This window comes from Micrasema longulum, unplaced genomic scaffold, assembly GCF_059751315.1.
Source record: "Micrasema longulum isolate JH-2025_06_02 unplaced genomic scaffold, ASM5975131v1 h1tg000311l, whole genome shotgun sequence".
In the NCBI taxonomy this organism is placed as follows: domain Eukaryota; kingdom Metazoa; phylum Arthropoda; class Insecta; order Trichoptera; family Brachycentridae; genus Micrasema; species Micrasema longulum.
Window position 1 is genome coordinate 537,986 of NW_028277515.1, and position 20,262 is coordinate 558,247.

General features: G+C 32.2%; 1 protein-coding gene across 1 annotated transcript; it reads right to left on the reverse strand.

The window, feature by feature from the left end:
• Positions 1 to 648: 648 nt before the first annotated feature.
• dre4 (SPT16 homolog, facilitates chromatin remodeling subunit dre4) lies at positions 649 to 14,637 on the reverse strand. The gene is given in 21 exon segments (XM_088224842.1): positions 649 to 940; positions 1,372 to 1,576; positions 2,515 to 2,638; positions 3,349 to 3,499; positions 3,926 to 4,180; positions 5,071 to 5,284; positions 5,464 to 5,622; positions 5,882 to 6,120; positions 6,542 to 6,740; positions 8,256 to 8,495; positions 9,242 to 9,404; positions 10,121 to 10,212; positions 10,215 to 10,264; positions 10,708 to 10,756; positions 10,759 to 10,922; positions 10,924 to 10,996; positions 10,999 to 11,119; positions 11,827 to 12,126; positions 13,890 to 14,048; positions 14,298 to 14,402; positions 14,477 to 14,637. Coding segments are annotated over 21 exon segments (3,423 nt in total). The 5' UTR covers positions 14,546 to 14,637.
• Positions 14,638 to 20,262: the final 5,625 nt, after the last annotated feature.

Here is a 20,262-nt window from a genome sequence, read left to right on the forward strand (position 1 = left end):
AATTTTTATTATTATTATTATAATAACACAATGGCATTGCTTGTTTTAAACAAAACAAAAAAACTGTAATAGAGAGAAATCACAAAATCCCCTGAGTAAATCGTAATGTCATCAGTTGACAGGTAAAACTCATTAAGTAAACATTTATAGTAAAATGACTTTATACCATTAAGTTCTATATTTTTTAAACAATCTCTTGAAAAACTGTAGCGAATGAAATTATACAATCATAAACAGCTGTTTCGGATCGCATAAGGGACTTTTAGATTTTTTCATGCAAAATATAGAACTTAGTGACATTAAGTAACTTTACACATAAACCTGTACTTGATGAGTTTTACTTTATCAACCGATGATAAATAAAGTTAGTTGTACATAACTATCATTACTTAGATTTCTTTTTCCTTAGGAGAGAAAAGTTGTACAAATCCGCTTTGGATTATAGTAAATTATCAAAAAGGAAGACTTTTTTACACATTTACATGGATCGAAAAAAAAATAATGCAAAAACTTTACTTTTCTCATAAAAAAATCACAACTTAAAAATGAACCATAACTAATTACTAAAAATAAAATTTTCCTAACTACATTATTAAAAATATGGGACTGAAGGTAATCTTCATAACTATGTATAATAAGTACAGTTACTTACTTGTGTTTCTTAGAACTGTGTCCATTCTTATCTCTGCTATCGTCGCGTGAGCGCTTACGATCACTGCTGGAGTGGGAAGACTTCGTGGGACTGTGTGAAGACTTGCTGCTGCTGTGGTGTGAGGACGACTTGCTGGCGCCATGTGAGGACGACTTGCTGGTGCCGTGTGAGGATGACTTGCTGTTGGTGTTGTGCGAAGAGGACTTGCTGCTAGTGTTGTGTGATGAAGACTTGCTACTGCTGTTGTGAGATGAGGACTTGTGATGTCGGTCTTTGCTTTTTGATGGACTGTGGAAAATTACATTCACAAATATTTAGGTAAATCATTTAGATGATTTCTAGTCACTATTTTTTGTAATTCATTGGCATTCCGTTTGTACAAAATTTATATATAAACACAACAATAAAATCTAACAAAAATACTTAAAACTATCAGAAATTGAAAAAAAATGTTCTAAACATTATCAGATAAATAATAACTATCACTTAGTTCAGTTTTTTTCAACCTGTGGGTCGCGACCCCCGGGGGCCTTGCTAGGGGGACGTGAGCCCAATATGACGGCCCAGGACCTCTACTTTTGCATTGCTCTTGATTGCGACCCCCCCCCCCCCCCTTAAACTAGAGGTGGTTTAAAAACAACGAAACAGTTATCTTAAAACAGTTATTCTCACATTACCATATTTATAAGAGGTTAAATTTGAAGATGGTATAAAATCACCTGTGTTTGGAAGATTTATGGTTTGAGGAACTAGATGCGTGTTTGTGTTTCTTGGGGCTGCGCTCCTCCTGCCTTCCTCCCCCCGGGCGGCCCCCCTTGGAGTTCCCCTTATAGCCATCATCGTAGTTCCTCTCCTTGTCTTCCTCAGCAGCTTCTCTCTCCAGATCTGACCAGTCCTTTCCAGACTCCTCTTCGGATCCCAGTTCTGAAAATAACAGTAAAATTTGGTAAGTAATTATCCTTAGATTGTTAATTGGATAATTAACAACCTGTCAACTGTAGATCCAATAATTAATTGTTTGTTTAGAATAATAAATGGCAAGTTACAAAATGCATGTAAAATAAAAATTAGTAAAGAACATGCCATTGAAAGTATTGTCCATCGCTAGCGACTACTTTTTCCCATCTTTCTGGCAGCATACGAATATGTACCATCTCCAAAAAATAACTCATTTTCTGAGTTTTATTTTCGAATCGAGACATTTTTTGGCATCTTCATAAGAATGGAAGTGCTCCTCAGCCAGGCCATGAGTCATTGATCGGAACAAGTGGTAATCAGAAGGAGCAATATCATGGCGGACAGGATAGGACTTCCCATTTAAGCGTTTCCAAGATGATTGGCCTTTCAACAAGTGGCCGAGCGTTGCCATGCTGCAAAATTACTTTGTTGTGTCTCTCATCGTATTGCAGTTTTTCCTTCAGCTGATCCCACCAAATACAGAGTTTGGAACCATGGATATTTGGCTTTCCCGTCGATGTTGAAGCATGGCCGGGCTGACTCCACAATTTTTTCCTTCGGGTTATCGTAGTGTATCAACTTTTCATTACCAGTCACGATATGATAAAAAAAACCTTTTTCATTTTTGCCATTAGAGCAGCTGTTCACACGCAAAAAATCACCGTTCGACATCTCTCAGCTTTAATTCATACGCAACTCAATTTTCAATTCTTATTTGAAGAAATGATCTCTCTTTTATTTACATATTCTAGTGCATTAACTTTTGAAAACATAATTGGTATATTTATATTAATTATGTTTTTTTATTAAACTATTATTTTTATAGTTACTGTATGGTTTTAAAATTTTTTTTTTTTAATAATCTTTTACTTAAAGTAGTAAAGAGTATTAAACAATGAACAAACCTTCACTTTCATCAGAATCACTGGCAGATGCTTGCGAATCGTATTCAGAATCATCATCTGATTCTTCTACCGAGTCTACATCTGTTGGGGAATACGCTTCATCTTCATCTTCACTATCTTCTTCCTGATATGATAAACAAAAATTGTTAAATTACTTTGAAATACGTATCTACAAATTAATGATTGTACAGTAAAAAAAAACTTATTACACTTTCCTACTGACCATATCGAAACTGTAAAATTAAATATGATCATCATTCTCATTTCTGCACCCAGTGGTGCATAGGGCACTGCATTTGTAAACCAAATGCAGTGTATTTCAATTATCTGTTACATGAAGGTAAGGTCACCAGTCCTACGCTTCAGGTACCAGTCTAAGAACAATGAAATGTTGCAGTTTGAACAACCATGAAAATGAATATTTCATGTCCACCCTGCCAGGAATCGAACCCAGGACCTCAAGAATGATAGTTGAATGTGTTAACTACTACACAATGAGGCGGACGTATCTCCACTCAATTTCCTTTTTCGGGATTTGTTGAGGGTTCTGGACACAGAACTCATTAAAATAGATTTTAAAACCCTTTACCCTTTGAACTCTATTTATTTTAAACTAACTGCTAAAACCAACTCTGAAACACCAACTATGAAACAGTGGAAATTAGAACAGAGATCAATATATTTTATTAAATATAACGGTTTTATAGTATACGGTTAAGTATGGGATTTATTTTTCATTAAATCTTTTTGGTAAGCTGTAGATTTGCACATGAATTTTTACTATGAAAATTTAAGACAAACTAAATTAGTATTGTAGGCATAAATTTGTATGACCTGCGCTCCCTTCCTTTCTTCATCTGATTCAGGATCGAGGAAGCACCAGCCGCCAGTCTCAAAGAATCCTTCAATATCGTCAGTTATGGTTTTCATAACTTTGGTCCAGTTAAGGGATTGAATACCTTCAGAGTAGCGGATATCACAGGAACTGGAATAAAAGTATTTTTAACTAATTTAAATACAAAAAATAAGTACACGAACTTCTATGGTCAGGTTCAGGAAATATTATAAACTTGTATCAAATCAAAAAAATATTCTTTGCACGGTTTGTTTATAAATTTGTATACACCACTTTAACTTGAGTTATACGTTGACTGGTTTCAAGGTTACTTTCTCATCATCGGGACTTGAACTAGCTAAATAAATAAGAAATATTTGCATTCTTATGATATACCCAAATATTTCAATTTTGGAGTTGTTTTCAACGAGTAGTAAATTTTAGAAAATGGGAATCAAGTTAGGGAAGAGTGGGGTTCGAACCTCGGACCTCTGATCCGTGAATCCGCAACACTAGCCAGAGGACCACAACCCGATTATTATATTCAAATATATATATTCAATTTGAATAACTTACTTAAGCCATTCCTTAACATGATCCAGCATATTCATAGGTATAGCGTTCACCATTCCCACTTTCCTAGAGTAATCCTTGAAGATGAAGATCATGTCGAAATTCTTGAGATGGAACTGGACTCTCTCGAAGTGGACAAGTTCAACTTCTTCCAGGGTGATGACAAATGGAGGCCACTCCGTAAGGTTCACGAGGGAACCACTCGTTGGCTGAAGTAACACGGTGCTGCGGAACGGGGCACCAGGGAAACCGAGTTCTCTAAAAAAAAAACATTTATTATTATTTTATCCCTTATCTTATTTCCAAATACAGAGAGTATCCGTGATATAATATCTCAAAATGTACTTGGATCGAAAATTTGATTTCAAAACACATTCCTAATACATAATGTTTAAGTAACATGTATTCTTGGCACATATATATACTTTATATTTGTATAATAATGATTTTTAATTTCTTACATTTGAATAGCTAGGCATTTATAATTAAATAGTTTTAGTTTTTCTTTTTTATGTTATTGTTTTATTAGTATAGGACTACTTACGCTCTAAAGATAAAAAATCTCCATCTTAGAACAGGAGCTGTGCCATGTTAGATGGAGACTATCATAAACAGAGAACACTCTGTTTTCATTTTACATTAATTGGTTTTATATAGATTCCCTGTTATTGAGTATGTAAATTTATTTTTTTTGCAATAAATTTATAAATAAAAATAAATAAACAATAATGAAAATACAAAAGTATCCAATTCATGGATAGATTAAAAAACACATACATGTTTACATAGAAACACTAGTATTTTTATACAATATAAAACAATAATAAATCCACATGTAAATTGCTGTTTGTTGAAACTTTTTTTATGCAATGAGAGAAATAAAAAAAAACTTAAATTCTACACGATAGGACAGGGCAATGAGGGTAATACTCAAAGCCAACAAATATAGAAAAATGCAATGAGAAATCGGCTTTCTTACAGAAAAGTGACAAACAAAATATAATGGTGCCATTATCATTCGTCAAAGAGATTCTTAACACCTATCAATAAAATGAACTTGTTATTTTATCAGTATTAAAGCGTGACAACAGGAATGATTATGGAATTGATATTCAGATGTTGCCAGTGCAACAGTTATAATATCTAACCTGTATGGTGTATCAAATTCGATCTCTTGTTTGGTCATGCCCTCCACTTTCTCACAGAAACTCTTGAAAGCCGTCTTGAGCTTGTGACGCAACTCACGCTCACTCTGCTCAGCCGCGAGATCATCTCTGTCGTGCATGTGTTGGTGTTTCCCCAAGTCTGTGGTGATCTCTCCTACTTCTGTATAGAACTGCACATCCACATGTTTCTTCTTACCTACACATGACATATTCAACAATCCGTTAGAATGGAAAGTTAAACTGAATAACTTTCCACTAATTCATATGAAAAGTAAATTATTTTTTATTTACTTTATTTTGTAAGGCACACAACATGCATTATAATTTATATTATAGATATGTTTTAGGCACTAAAATTAATTATTTTTTAATTACCAAACATAATGGCGTGCTTCAAGTGGAAATGAAGTAGAATGATCATTTCACCATCGCAGGGTTGGAAGTATGCATTCTTGATATTGTTGTATAGAATGTCAACTTTATCTCCACGTACTGAAGTGTATCGGAAACCATTCACATGAGCTTCCAGTGAACCTGAAATTAATCACATTTTACAAGCTGATAATATTGTTTCTGATTAGCACCATTGTTAGGTTCGGTTATTCGGGATGAGATGATGTCAATATGAAATACTGGTTTGAAAGGGGGAATTTCACTGCAATATCTTATAGTAAATACTTCAGATATGTATTGTAATTATATTACCAATACAATGCTCTATGCACCCATAAAGCGTAAATAAAGGCAAGGTGAAGAATAATAGTAAAAACATATATAATTTAAATTAATTTACCCGTCATTCTCTTGGTAACTATATTTGGCCTAATGTAAAGATCTTTTAGCTTGGGGTTTCCTTTGTTTTGTGAGAGTACGAGTGTATCTTGTTTAACTAGATCTTCCTTCTCCCTTTCCTCGGCCTCGCGGGTTTTGAACTTCTTTTGTACTTCCTTAATCAATCTGAAGCCGGTGTTTAAGTTGGAGGAGGGGGGAGAGAGCTCACCGGGTTCCTTGGTATTGGTACTGCGGTATGTTCTGCCAAAAACAAAAAAACCATTTCATACACTAGACAGCACTTATAAGAGCAATTTTATAAAGATTCTTGGGAAAATTTTCTATATACACATGACTATTTTTTATGTGAAGGTTTGTTATATATTCTACTGCGTAGGATCAAAGGAGGCAATGAGAAATATGCTGTGACGAATGAAGATAGAGAACCTTTTAGACTTTAGAAACTAATAAAGCCTATGCTAAAAAAAGGGAAAACATTTTTTAAAAGGCAATCTTAACAACTCCCTACGGAATGAAATCTACCCTGTCTAAAAACATTTGGACATACTCAAAACATTGTTAATAATAATTTGTTCATGTGAAATAATTTTAGTACCGTGATTAAGATCAGACTTCAATGCATGACAATCTTAAATTAGACATGGAGCTTTAGACTACTTACACTTCCTTAACAAAAGTGGCGTCAGGCTGAGTATACTGTCCTCCCTCATTCCTTCCCATGGTAGCTCCGGGATGGAAGAAGTTAATACGCAGGTATGTGTAGTCCCCCTCCACAGACTGGGAGATATTCTTGATGGTGGATATGTGGAAAGGAACGGGAACTCCGAATATAGGTAGGATCACGGTCTCGTATTTTCTATCTGAAATTCATCGAGAAACATTCCATCCATAAATCAAATGATAAAAATAAAATCACAATAGCTAAATTTATTTTTAACAATATTTTTTTTTGGAATCAATTTTAAACGTTTAAAAGGTTACACTAAAAAAAAAAATGTTCCCTTTTATTATATTACATACCATAAGGCATTGAGTTAGGTTTTAGTGACTGACCAAAACAAGATTTTCAGCCGAAACTGAAACAAATTTCGGTTCTGTTCTAGTTTCGGCCGAAACCAAAAGTTATTTAAATAGGTTAAAGTCACTTCAAAACGCCCAAAATTAGGCATTCTCATTTTTTTAACCTTACGAGTTCATTAGAATAAGCGTTAAATAAAATACACAATCAAATAAAAGGCATAAATTTAATGGTTCGTTGTTATATTATACAAATAATGTATATGTAACACTTCTTCAGTGTACGCTGTAGGAAATTTAACTTATTAACTATAAAGAAATTACAAAAATACAAATATAAAAGATCTTAGAACTCACAAGAACGCTAGTTACGACTCATAAGATGTACCCAAGTATAGACAAACGCAAAACTAGTTTTATTGGCCGAAACTTCGATCGGTCACTATGAGGTTTCTTTACAAGTTAGAATAATTGTACAGATGACTTTAATCTTTATGTTCCCCCATGATGTAATGTAGTTTAAGGCACAAAAGGTTTTTAAGTTTTAGTCTTTAAAATGTAGCTTGATTAGAATGACAGCTGTCAAACTAATTTCATTAGTGATGGGAAATTACTGATCACTGATTAAATCGATTTTATCAGTTATTTCATGCAATCATGAAACTATGTTTCCGAAAATTGATATAAAAAACGAAAAAACATGCCTATTATAGTGTGTTTAACATAATTGTTCATCAAAAAATGATACATTTAAACTTTTTTCATGAACAACATCAAACAAATATTTTTTTTATTCGATCAATTTGTCCCATCTCTAACGTTTTTGCAAAATGATGTAACCTTGTAAGAACGTCGTTAATAATTAGGTTTATTTTGGTTTTAAAGCTGATTTTATATATTAATGTTAATTTGTGTCAAGCATTGTATTAAAAAAATTAATTAACATGCCCGATACGAATGATTTTTCATGTGTCAATATAAACAACTTTTTTGACGTTACTACAAAGTTATGTTGTCACTTTTTCTGACAAATGTCATTCTAATCAATATATTTTAAGGACTATAGGTGTTTTTTACAGTAACATAACATATGATAGGTACCCAATGTTTATACACAATGATTATCTTATCTTACCTTAATGTAAATTATTATCAAGATGCCAAAATTGGTTGAGTCAAAAGAGTAATGCTTAGCACAAAATTTAACAGAGTGTTCGTTCACATTAAATATGTAGCAGAAATAAAATTAAATACAAATAGTTGTATGGGAGACAACAAATTTGCGAAATAAAGGAAGATATGGACTAGACAGAGAGAGAAAGAACGAGATGAAACAATGTAAAGTTATATGAACTCACCAACATAAAGTTTAAGCTCCTTGACTTCAGGTTCCCGCGGCATTTGGCTAACTCCCTTGTATGAGATTGTATTCTTGCGCACTTTCTCACTCTCCTTTCCTCCAGATTGCTTAGCGAGACGTTCCTTGGCTTTCTCATTAAGAGAAATTGCCAATTCTTTTTGATGCTCCTTCCTCTTTTCTTCTGAGGAATGCTCGGAACGTAGTTTAGACTCGATGACTGCTGTCCTCTTTCCCCGACCTACGTTAAGGAAAAAATATGTTTATATTGAGAATACAAAGGCATATTAAATCATGCCAAGTAATAAAACCCATTTAACTAACCGCCATTTTCTGTGGATCCACGAGACGAAATCATCATAAAACAAGAAAACACAAATTAGTTTCTAGTAACTATTAACAGTATATTTATAGTTATGATTACAATTTATTTTTAATATACACCAATGGATTATAGAAAACAACAATGGCAAGCGAGGGCATATTCATTTTTGTGTTTAATATTTGCATACATTTTAAAATGAATAAATACAATATATTTTTTTGCAACATAAGGGAGTCTGAACACTCTGTGATGTGATATAATGTATCAATTAATATATGGGAGATAAATTTGAAGGAGATGAAGTTGTAAATTTTGGAGTTGAAAAAATTATTAAACAATGCGTAAATGTTAATATAGAAAGAAAAAATATTCTAATGATTAAATAAATAAAAAGATTTATTTTTATTTATTTCAGATCAATTTATGATTCACAGGGCTCGAGGTTAAGAAACACATTTATTTAAATAATATTGAGTTACATAGTTTGTATTGTTAGTAAATTTAGTTTGATCCCAATGCCATTTTAATTTTATATAACTTGAAATTTTTCTTAGATTTTCAAGGTTACTTACCAGTTTTGGGTGATTTTTAATAAGTTAGTTTGTAGTCAAATTACAAAGTTGACAAGCAAAAAACTAAATATTGAAGTAAAAAAAAATTACCTAAAATTTCAGATTTGTTCTCCTTTTCTTCCTCTTCCTCATCGTCATTTTCATCTTTTAAGAATATACCAATATTTTTTATTTTCTTTTTAGACTGAGTTAACAATCCAGCTGGTTGATCTTCATTCACTATAACAGTATCACCCAAAAATAATGCGTAGACCTACAAAAATATTAGTAATTAGTTGATATTATGTACAATACACAATTTTTTAGTTTTTAATATTCGGGGATGTAAATGCAATTCTTTGAAGAATACAGTTTGCCTACAATATTATGTAGTTTGAGTGACACGGGTATATTTTATTTAAAGTATTTTATTGTATCTATAATTATTCGGGACTGGATTTTCCTTGTGGAGAGAGATTTGAGTTGGAAACTCTTTGATGATTTTTCAATTATGTATTTGAGTTGGTTGTTTAGGTAAATCAAACACTAGTTTTTTTTAAAGTTAAAAATAAATATTTGCAATTTACCCAAATATTTCGATTTTGGTGACATTTTCAACGTGTTGTAAATAACTCAATATTAGAAAATGGAATTCAAGTTAAGGTAGATGGGGTTTGAACCTCGGACCTCTGATCCGTGAGTCAGCAACACTAGTCACGGGACCACAACCCGATTCTATATATTGATGCATTATTTTTTAATGATGTTCTTGTTACATTATAAAATTATTCTAGTGTATTATTTGTCCCAACTCAAAACAGGACTTTAGTCCCATGGAATTCAGCCTTTGTGTCTCAATAAATATAAATAAATTAATTATTTGTGAACATTTGACATCACTTTATACAATAAATGTTGTGCTAGGCATTAGAAGTATTTTGACATTAAACAAAGGATCACACTTGTGTAAAATCATGATGGTGGACTAACCTTTCCTTCTTTATCTGAAGCATCTTTATTAGCGAGGCCTGATAAGCCAACATGGATATTAAATACCATACCCTTTTTGACAATAATACTGGTTTTGGTCCGATGACCATTGAACTTTCGCGGAATTCTATCCCCATTCCAAATCTATAAACCAAAATGTAAATATAATATTTGCATTTAATTATTCCACTTCTAGTTATGGAGTTTATTTTTCAGAATAACAACTGCCAGTAGTACTTTATTTATATTTTTGATGTAACTAACTTTCCAAAAAGATACTAGCTCTTGTGCTTGGAGAGTGACTTGCATATATAAATATATATTACAAATTTTAAAAGAAAATGTTGATCGGAAGAGTTGATTACAAGAAATATTTTCACTTGGAACTTTCCAGATATTTTGAATGAATAAATACATAAAAATACTGTATTATTATATTCGAAAATCACAAATCAGGCTTTAGTTGTTGTCAATAGTCAAGGAACTCATTCCATCACAAAGAAAACAATAGTAATGAGGCTGAGTTACCCCAGTGAGGACACATTGACTTTTTAACATTTAGAAAAAAATTGAAAAAAAAAACTCACCCAAAGCTTTTGATCAGAGATTCCACAAGTTTAGGTTTTTCCTTTTGGCATACGACATTCCGGCATCATAAACTGCTGATAACTTAGCACCGGCGACTAATTTCTTGCACAGTTCTTCTTCTAGGCTAACTAAAAAGTTATAATTGTCCTGCATCTCTTCAGTGGGGTTGACCAGCAACGTGCGGATGATGTCTTGAAGCGTAGGATTGAAGCGGTCCGAGGCAGCAGACAATAGAACCGAAGTGGAGGTAGTTTTTGTCAGAAGTGGCGCTGAACTTGAGACTATAGTTCCTCCCGATTGAATTATTGGGGGATAGCACATATCTACAAGAGAAGAATCCACTCCCGTAACATATTTCTTATCAGATATGGCTGAATCAACTCCCTCAGCTAGTTTGGAATGTTTTACTTTCTGGAAACAATTTTTTTAATTAGAAATATGCTTAATGTTTCTTGCTTAAAAATCTGATTTATTGGATTTAGATTTAGACATTATAATTATACAACGTGCAAACAAGCTCTGACACATCTATATAATCTAGTCTTCCCTCGTACGACGTAATGGAACATAAGACTACATTGGTGCAGCAATTCTATTTTATTTGTCATGTTAATAATGTAGACAGATATATTTGATTACTAGTGGGCTTTCAAACCCTTTCTTAAATATGCTATGTTTTTTTCAAAAGTCGGGGTTATCATATCAAAGTTGTCAACAAAAATTTGGACATACAAATAGCTGTCAACTTACGAACGATGGACTTACGGCTGTTTGACTTTACGACCACAATCTGCAATCAGTTTCTGCCTGCGCCCAAGTTTGGCGATAACAATTCAAGGCTTTCTGAGATGTTAGCAAAAAAGGAAAATGTCAAAATATCAACCTGCCAAGAAGCAAAGGATATTAAAGAAAACATAAAGAAAACCGATAAATGATAGTGACGATACACTAATTATAACAAGAACCTAGAAAATAAAGACAAGTTTGAATTTTTTTAAGCCATAGGCAAGCTGACTTGACTAGATCTATTTACGACCTGTTTATCAGACCCGACTGTAGTCAAAAGCCTATGACTAGATGTACACAAAAAATTACTAAGAAATATTAGTTTTATTTACTTTATCTGAGTCAATAATCTCCATAATTTGATCCTTCAGGTACTTGTTGAATATGTCTACGGTGACCATGCACGCCTTCTTAATGTTCAGTACTTCACTCTCCTCCTTTGGTCCCATAAGGAGTGCCATGGGGAAGCTCACATCTAAGGTTTCGAAGCTCTCCTTCTTCAGTGCATTCTTCCAAGCGACGAAGAATTCATCTGTATACGTATCCTTCGAAAACACTCCCAAAGTTTTACCATTTTTAGATTCTTTTATTGCTTCAATCAGTTTTTCGAAATTTGCCTTGTCTTTATCATTCTGGAATCAATGAAATAATAATTATAATCAAACAGAGATGGAGAACAATTTTAAGAAGAAAATTTATATGATTTGTAGAATTATGGATGTTCAAACATATGCAGAATGGTAAATGCTTCAGTGTTGTGACCACTTTAACCATTCAATGACAGGTCATAGGCCCTGTAAATAACTAGACTTCCATATTCTCGTAACAATTTTTTTACCTTGAAATGGGTAATCAAATTAAGTACTAAAACATTTGGACATAGGGTCAAGGTTCGGACAGTGCCTCAGGTGGGTACTTCAGTACAGTGAATCAGTACCATGCGCGTAAAAGTAGTAGTATAAGAACTCTAAGTGCATCCTGCTAACACTAAGAAGGTATCATAGGACAAAAATGTCACAACTAGTCGGCTGTTAGCTGTGACAGAGCATACACGTGGTGCGACCATTTAAAAAAAATCATTTTCATGTCTCAAAATTAAATTTTAAAGGTAAGTTTTCTGCGTTTCTTATCTGATTTGCATTTAACATTTTTATATGGCATTGATTTACTGTAAACTATGTGTATTTCACTGTATTAATTAATCATGAACAACCTTAGTAATTTGGGCATGTTTGATTAAAAAATCAAAATGGCCGCATGGGGTTCAGTGGATCAAACATCCGTAGTACACAATGAATGATTCACTGTGTACATAGGTATTAAAAGTATTTCTTATGCTACCCACATATTCACTGAAGTCTAAATACATATTTATTTACTTGCGGGATGCCTCAACCCATAACTGTAAAAAATAGGCCATCACACAGAACTCAATAAAAGAAGCACTAAATGCATAATAAAAACCCAAAGTATCAGAAAAATAGCATGTGAAATGAGCAGAGGCAAAGAGACAAATAAAGGAAAAAGGTATCTAAACAAATATAGTAAAGCGATACAGAGGGTGAAACTGAAAAAATAGAGGCTGTAATTCTGTGTATGATCCACTGTACCCGACCTAGAGTACACGGTGGAACTATCCCATTTTTTAATAAAACTGTTGTAGATCTATATATTGTTAGTAAATCAAAAAATACAATGCAGTCTGAAAATACGATAATTAAGCTACAGCGATACCAAATGTTAGCTTTACAGTTTAAACCATTGCAGAATTGCAGCCCTCCAAAAAAGGGTTGATCCACCGTCGGCGCTCTGACCCTACATAAAATATTGTCGATTATAACATTTATGCACACGATGTTAAGAATAATTTGGATATTGAAAAGATGACAATACAGTAGAACTCCGCTCATCCGAACTCTTGTCATTCGGATTGCCAAATATCCAGATCGTTATCAAGAAATAAAGTTTAAATATCGTTTTTAAGACACATTATCCGAAGAGTGCGCATTTTATTTTATTTATAAACATAAACCGCACGTGAACCCATACGCCATTTGCTTTCTTCGTATTAATGTTTAGGTGATACCATACTGGTATGCTAAGCAAATGGTGACTGCGGTACGGTATGAAATCATAATAAGACTAAAACACATTAAAATATTAAAAATTACATCGGCTCAGATGATGGACGTTACAATACCATCCAATACAGTAACATTTTTGGATGTCATAATAACTAAGAAATCATTATCAGTGGCTTTTGATAGCACAATCAAATGCTTATATATATTTTTTTTTTTTAAATATTGCTTGTGTATAGTTGTAATATGCTGCTTTCCGACGGACTAATACTTGGTACTTAATTATATAAAAATAACACATAACTCGAACTTACCCTATCTCTTGTTAATAATTTAATTTGAGGAAAGTCTTCTTCTTTGTGTTGATCAACTTGCTTCATGAACTCTATTTTCTTTTTGCTGGCTAAGAAAAGGACACATTTTTCAGTTAATACCGTTACTGTGTCTGATAGCTCATATCCATATAACCAGATCTGAAAAGTTACATTGCACAGTCAGAACCATTCAGGTAAAGCTTCATCCTAAGGCTTTACTTTCGTACAGAGTTAAAAACATGATACTAAATTGGCCCGTCAATTGTAAACACATTAAAATAAATAAGCAAAACTTATACAAACTCAAGATGAGATAACATAACAAAACTTTATAAAGCTACCAGCTAGAGCGGAGTTCCAGGGAAAAAATGCGTACTGTTGCATAAAACAAACTATTGAATGCCATACGTGTAATGATGCTGATTTGCTGTATAGAGTATCCTCATCGACGCCGAAAGCTATTACAAAGCAATCCATTTTAGAAAGAGGATCGTCCGGCGAAGATTCGGCGTTCTGAAATACAAAAACCACATTTTTATATGTCAAAATGCGATCATCTAATTCGCTCAATTGTAGTTCTTACTGACCTTCCATGCTGCGTATAATCGCTTTATACGTCGGAAAAATGTTTCCTTGTCTAAACCTATTGAAGACATTGTAGGAAAATAAAAAAACAACAAAATAAACAAGCTTTCATAAAATAAAACCGCGTTTCACGTCCCCCCAACAATCAACAACACCATACAACAAAAATGGCGGTAATGGCGGGATTTGCCCATTCGATAATGTACTCGCAGCTATAAACATTTTAAAAGTACTTGACTGCTTGGTATTTAGCTGGGGCAGGTAGCTATTTTTTTGGGTTTTCGTGAAAAAACGTAAGATTTGAAGTTAGTAAAAACAATCCAGTAGTCTTTTCAATATGCATAATAATAATTATTAAGTGATAGGTTTGTTTAAGATATCCTGTGAATATTTTGATATTACAATAATTGTTCATCAAGCAAAGTAGAATATAATATTGTTATTAAAAGTTCCGACTTAACACGGAACTTTCTAGCAAGTCGGGACAACATTAATCATTGGGTCACAGACGAATTGTTTACATAGGTATTATAAGACTAAATAAAAATACAAATAAAGAAAACAAAAAACTTTTTTATGTGACAAATAAGTAATGTCCCGTCTAAAAATATTATTTTAATATTTAAATTTATTTCAACAGAGAGGAAAACATTTTTGAGAAGGAAGTATGGAAGCCAGGCTTATGACCTCTCATTGGCTGGTTTAAGTGTCCACTTTACACACTGTGAAATATTCACCATTCTGCCCATGTTTAAACATCCACATTGCCTCAACTCTTCCATCTGAAACCTTTATCACGTGGGTGAGATTCATCCGGCTGAACCAAATCACCTACTAGGCAACGCTTGAAAACAATTTTCCAATTTTTATACTTCTTTTACCAGGTAGTTAATTCAACAATGTTGAATGGTGAATGTTACACAGTGTGTAAAGTGGCCACTTAAACCAGCCAATGATAGGTCATAAGCCCTGTAGATGCCTAGACTTCCATATTTCCTTCTCAAAAATGTTTTCTCTCTGTTGAAACAAATTTAAAAATTAATAACTCCCTAGGGAGGAAATCCAGCCAGTCTGCAAGCATTTGGACATACTCAAACATTGTTTAATATTATTTTACTGCTAGAGAAACCTTTCTAAACAACGATATAAAAATTTTGTGTTCATTTAACATACCGTGGTGCGATAATTCTAACTCCCCTAATGACGTAAAATAAATAGACCTGTACTGTATTGTTCTGTACTTCTATACTAGCTCCATCTAAGATATAATAAATATTGAGTTGTCCTCAACAATTGAAAAAAAAGAGACATGCAATAGATATACTTGCTGGAAGCTGCCAAATTTTGAAAAATGTCAATAAAAATAAAACTAATTATCCACTTATTCATGTGCAAAGCAATTAAAGCATTTTTTCATCACACATGGCAGCATAATATTCTGCATAGCATCACGTCTGCTCACAGCAAAAATCCGATAAAGAATGAAGGCACAGAAGGCCCACGAATTAAAATGTCATTTTCTTCACACTATTTAACTGTCTTTTTGATTATACATCATATCAATAAGAAAGAGATTACTCCCCTTTTTTATTACTTGTAAAGAGTGAGATATGTAGATTTGTTTAGTTCTTTGTACTAAATGCGCTGACACGTAGCTGCAACTCCATTCCTAAAACACTTAATTGATAATGCATGCTATAATATCCGAAACGTCGGAAAAGAGTGTGAATGTGACACAGCATAATAATTCAGAAAAACTTGTTGATTTTAAGTACATTTTTCATAATTATTAAAAAGCACATCAATAATAACACTGACAGAGGAAATAAATATCTCTCTTTCTCACACTAATGTTTGCATGTGTATTTGTGTATCGTTATTTGCTATCCCTTTTTATATAATTTTATATTTAACTCATCCGAACTTAAGGGGGGTATTTAGTATTCTAGTGTCCCCCAGGTAGCAAACTCTTTCCAATAACTTTTTTGTTAATCATCATACTGATTTAATTTTTTGCATAATCTTACCCTGTAATGTTAAGAATGCATCATAATTATTAAAATATTTTTTTCCGAATTCTTTCATTCATAATTAACATTTTTCTTTGATTTTCCCCTGTGCAAACAGTAAGCATAAAAATCCATTCTCTTTTTAGTTAAGGAATCTTGGATATGTTGGTCAGTTCGCACATGTGCTTCTTGCTAATTGGTCCCTTATTTCCAGAAATAGTTTTTTAAAATCCAGAACCCTCCAGAACATGCCGATTTTTTTATACTCAGACCCAGAAAGGTGATGCAGCTATTAAAGGAGTAAAGTTTATATTTATAAGTGCTTCTAGGATAGGATTGATTGCTACTATTGTCGTCTTAATCTGAATAAAACGTAAGTCTTTTTTTTGTATTTGATATTGAGGCTTTACTGACAGAATGCATTGTCATTAAAACAAATTGCGGGATAATCGCATTTAAAGCTTTTTTATTCATTTAATGCATTATTTCTCCCACAATTTTTTTTTTTTTTAAAGGTTTAAACGATTAATCTTTATTCTAGGCATAGCATAAAATTTTAAATCAACATCTTGCACCCATATTTCAAAATATTTTAAATATATTAACGGTCTTCATATAATTAAAATATTTTTAAATATAGGTGCAAGATGTTGATTTCAAATTTTATGCAATGCCTAGAATAAACATTACTCTTTTAAAGCTTTAAAAAAAATAAAAGAAAATTGTGGGAGAAATAATGCATTGAAAGAACAAAAAAGCTTGAAATGCGATTATCCCGCAACTTGTTATAATGACAATGCATTCTGTCAGTAAAGCCTCGATATTGTGAATGAATATTTTTCACCGTGCAAAATAGCACCTATCTTTGTCATTTGAACGAAGACATTGTTAACAAAAATAAATCAATAAATCCGTTGATAAATCCACCTGGTCCATGAAGAAGTATAGAAATTGAAAAAATAACATTTTCAGGTGTTGCCTAGTATGTAGGTGAAAAAATTCAATTAGATGAATCTCATCCGCATAAATAAAGGTTTCAGCTCTTTAACTTCACAAAAATCAACAGATGAAAGAATTGAAGGAATATAGATGTTCAAATATAGGCAGAATGTTACACAGTGTGTAAAGTGGCCACTCAAACCAGCCTTTGACAGGTCATAAGCCCTGTAGATGCCTAGACTTCTCTTAAAGGATTTTCATCTCTGTTGTAATATGTTAGAAGAAATTGTTGACAAAAAGGAGATAAAACACGTTTTTCGAATAACGCGTATTTCAAAGAAGATAAATATTTCTGGGAATACAGCTTAATTTAGTAGGTGGTCATTAGTACAGTAGTTTACATTTGTTTGGATAAAACACTTTAAAAGTATGCATACCTTAACAAAATATTTGGTAAAAAAAATATTTAAAAAACATTAAAATTCCATACAAAATTACTGATATATAAACATTTTATTCTCACGTAAAGTTATGATTTAGTGACATACGTTGTATTCAAATTAAGGCAACGTTATGTTGTTTGTTATAATAATCATTAAACGAGGATAGCAATAAAAAAAAAACAGGAAAAATCTAGTCAACATTGTTTAATTCAAAAATAAATATATTTACAACTGTAAACAAAATATGTATGTACAAAATAACAATAGCAGAATGTTCCACAAATATTTTTTCAATGAAATATACAGCTAGCGGAAATATGATTGCATAAGATGATACAGACAGAAATAATACAAAATAGTTTGTGTTTACACGAGTAAACTGCAAAGCCTTTTAACTCTACAATATCCATTTCTATTTCCTTCTTTCAATTAATAAAATTTTACTAGTTAAATTGATTTAGGGTAAGATTATTATTTTGCAAGATATTTTATATTATGTCATTTTTGTGTATTCCAGTATTTTTAATGAATGATAAAGATAAATATTACAAATCAATGATAATAGATTTTTAAGTAGATACATATTACCTTTTCTACTGAACCATTTCTAGAATGCTTTTATTTACCAATAACATTTTCTAATTAGTACATAGCCTCTTATGCAATCTGTCAAAAAAAATAATAGTATAGTATGCATGTATATACAGTGAAACCTCTATCTATCGTTCCTCGAATAATCGTTTTCCCGGATGTGTCATTTATTTCTTCCAACTCCGAAATAATTTCATATAAAACGTACAAAAATTGATCGCATCAATCGTTTCTCTATCCACCATTTTACCGCATTCATCATTTGAATTACGATGCGTACTTGACATACTTTGTGTATGTTCTAATCCGCAGAGCGTTTGAAAGAGAAAGAGAGATTTAATGACAAGTAGAACAAGTTAAGGTTTCTCAAGATGATTGGCTAAGACTTGATACACAGACGAATTTCAACAATTTTGTCGCATTTGATGACAATATCCCAACGTGTGGGATAGAAACTATCAAAAGCTTGTGTGACGCAAGGTTGAAGGAGACAGCTGAAGAGGTCGATATTGATGAAGAGGAGCCGCCGACAGTACCTTCATTTTCAGAAGCATGCACAATCTTCGAAAGATTAAAAACATACTACTACTCACATTCAATAACTGATGCCGAAAAAAATATTATTTGAAAAGCCGAAAATATAATGTTGACTTACGGGAATAAAACAAGAAAAAAAAAACGTCGATGAAAGATTATTTCCAATGCATTAAACTTTAATATTTTTATTTCTTTTTATTTTTGTTCTGCTTTCTAATTTTATTTAAATACATTTATTTACACCTGAAACTTGTATCTTTTTTAGAATTCCAACCTGCCAATGGTAATGCAGATTGCCAGGGCGGTATCTTTACCCAATCTTATCTCCTTGTGTATTGACCTCTTATTCCCGCATTCATTGTTTTCCTGCATTCATAGTTTATTTCAATAAGTCCCTTTAAAAACGATAGATAGAGGTTTCACTGTAATATAATATACTGACAAAACTGGTTCAAAAGTCTTTCTTGAATTTCCTTTTTTTTTTTTATTTTGTGACATTTGGCAAAACATAAACTATCAATCAGATAAAACTTGGATTCGGTTTCAAACTGAATTTACCTCTGGCTGCTTTTACAATAATACACAGTTTAAATGCATTTTAAGCATCAACTGATAGTATCTACTCTTAAACCATCCGAGGTTCAACGTAGACAAACGATGTCATAATTTTCTATCATATTATTATATTGACAGCAGATTATACAAAATGGCTCTGGTAACAACCCATATCATGACTGTTTTTATGCTATGAAAGACAAACGCATCATACACAATACAAATAATATAATATTGTATTTAACAATAGAACTTAGACAGTGTAAACAGCTTATTTTCACACTGGTAACAGCTTGTTTTATTAGATAGATTTCTATCATAAGAGTGATTTATTTACATAATAATTTACATACATATGATAATCCTCTTTAAATTCAACGAAAATAATTTGGTTACATGTAAGTAAATTTTAGAAGTTTGTAAAGGTTTATCCATTTTTATGTACTTTGAAATACAAATTTCAGGTTTTGCAAAGAAACTGCATTTGGTATTTCCTCTTTAGTTATTAAATAAGTATTTGTTTGATAATTCCTGTGTATTTTAATAATATTTTGGAAATTCCTTATTGTAGACTGATTCACATTAAGAATTATTTTAATGCACATGGAATTTTTACTTTCAAAGCTTAAAAATAGCTTATATTCAATTAGATACATACATTTTGAAAAAAGGTGCATTATTGCAAAGGTTCTAAATGAGTGAATAGAATAGTGT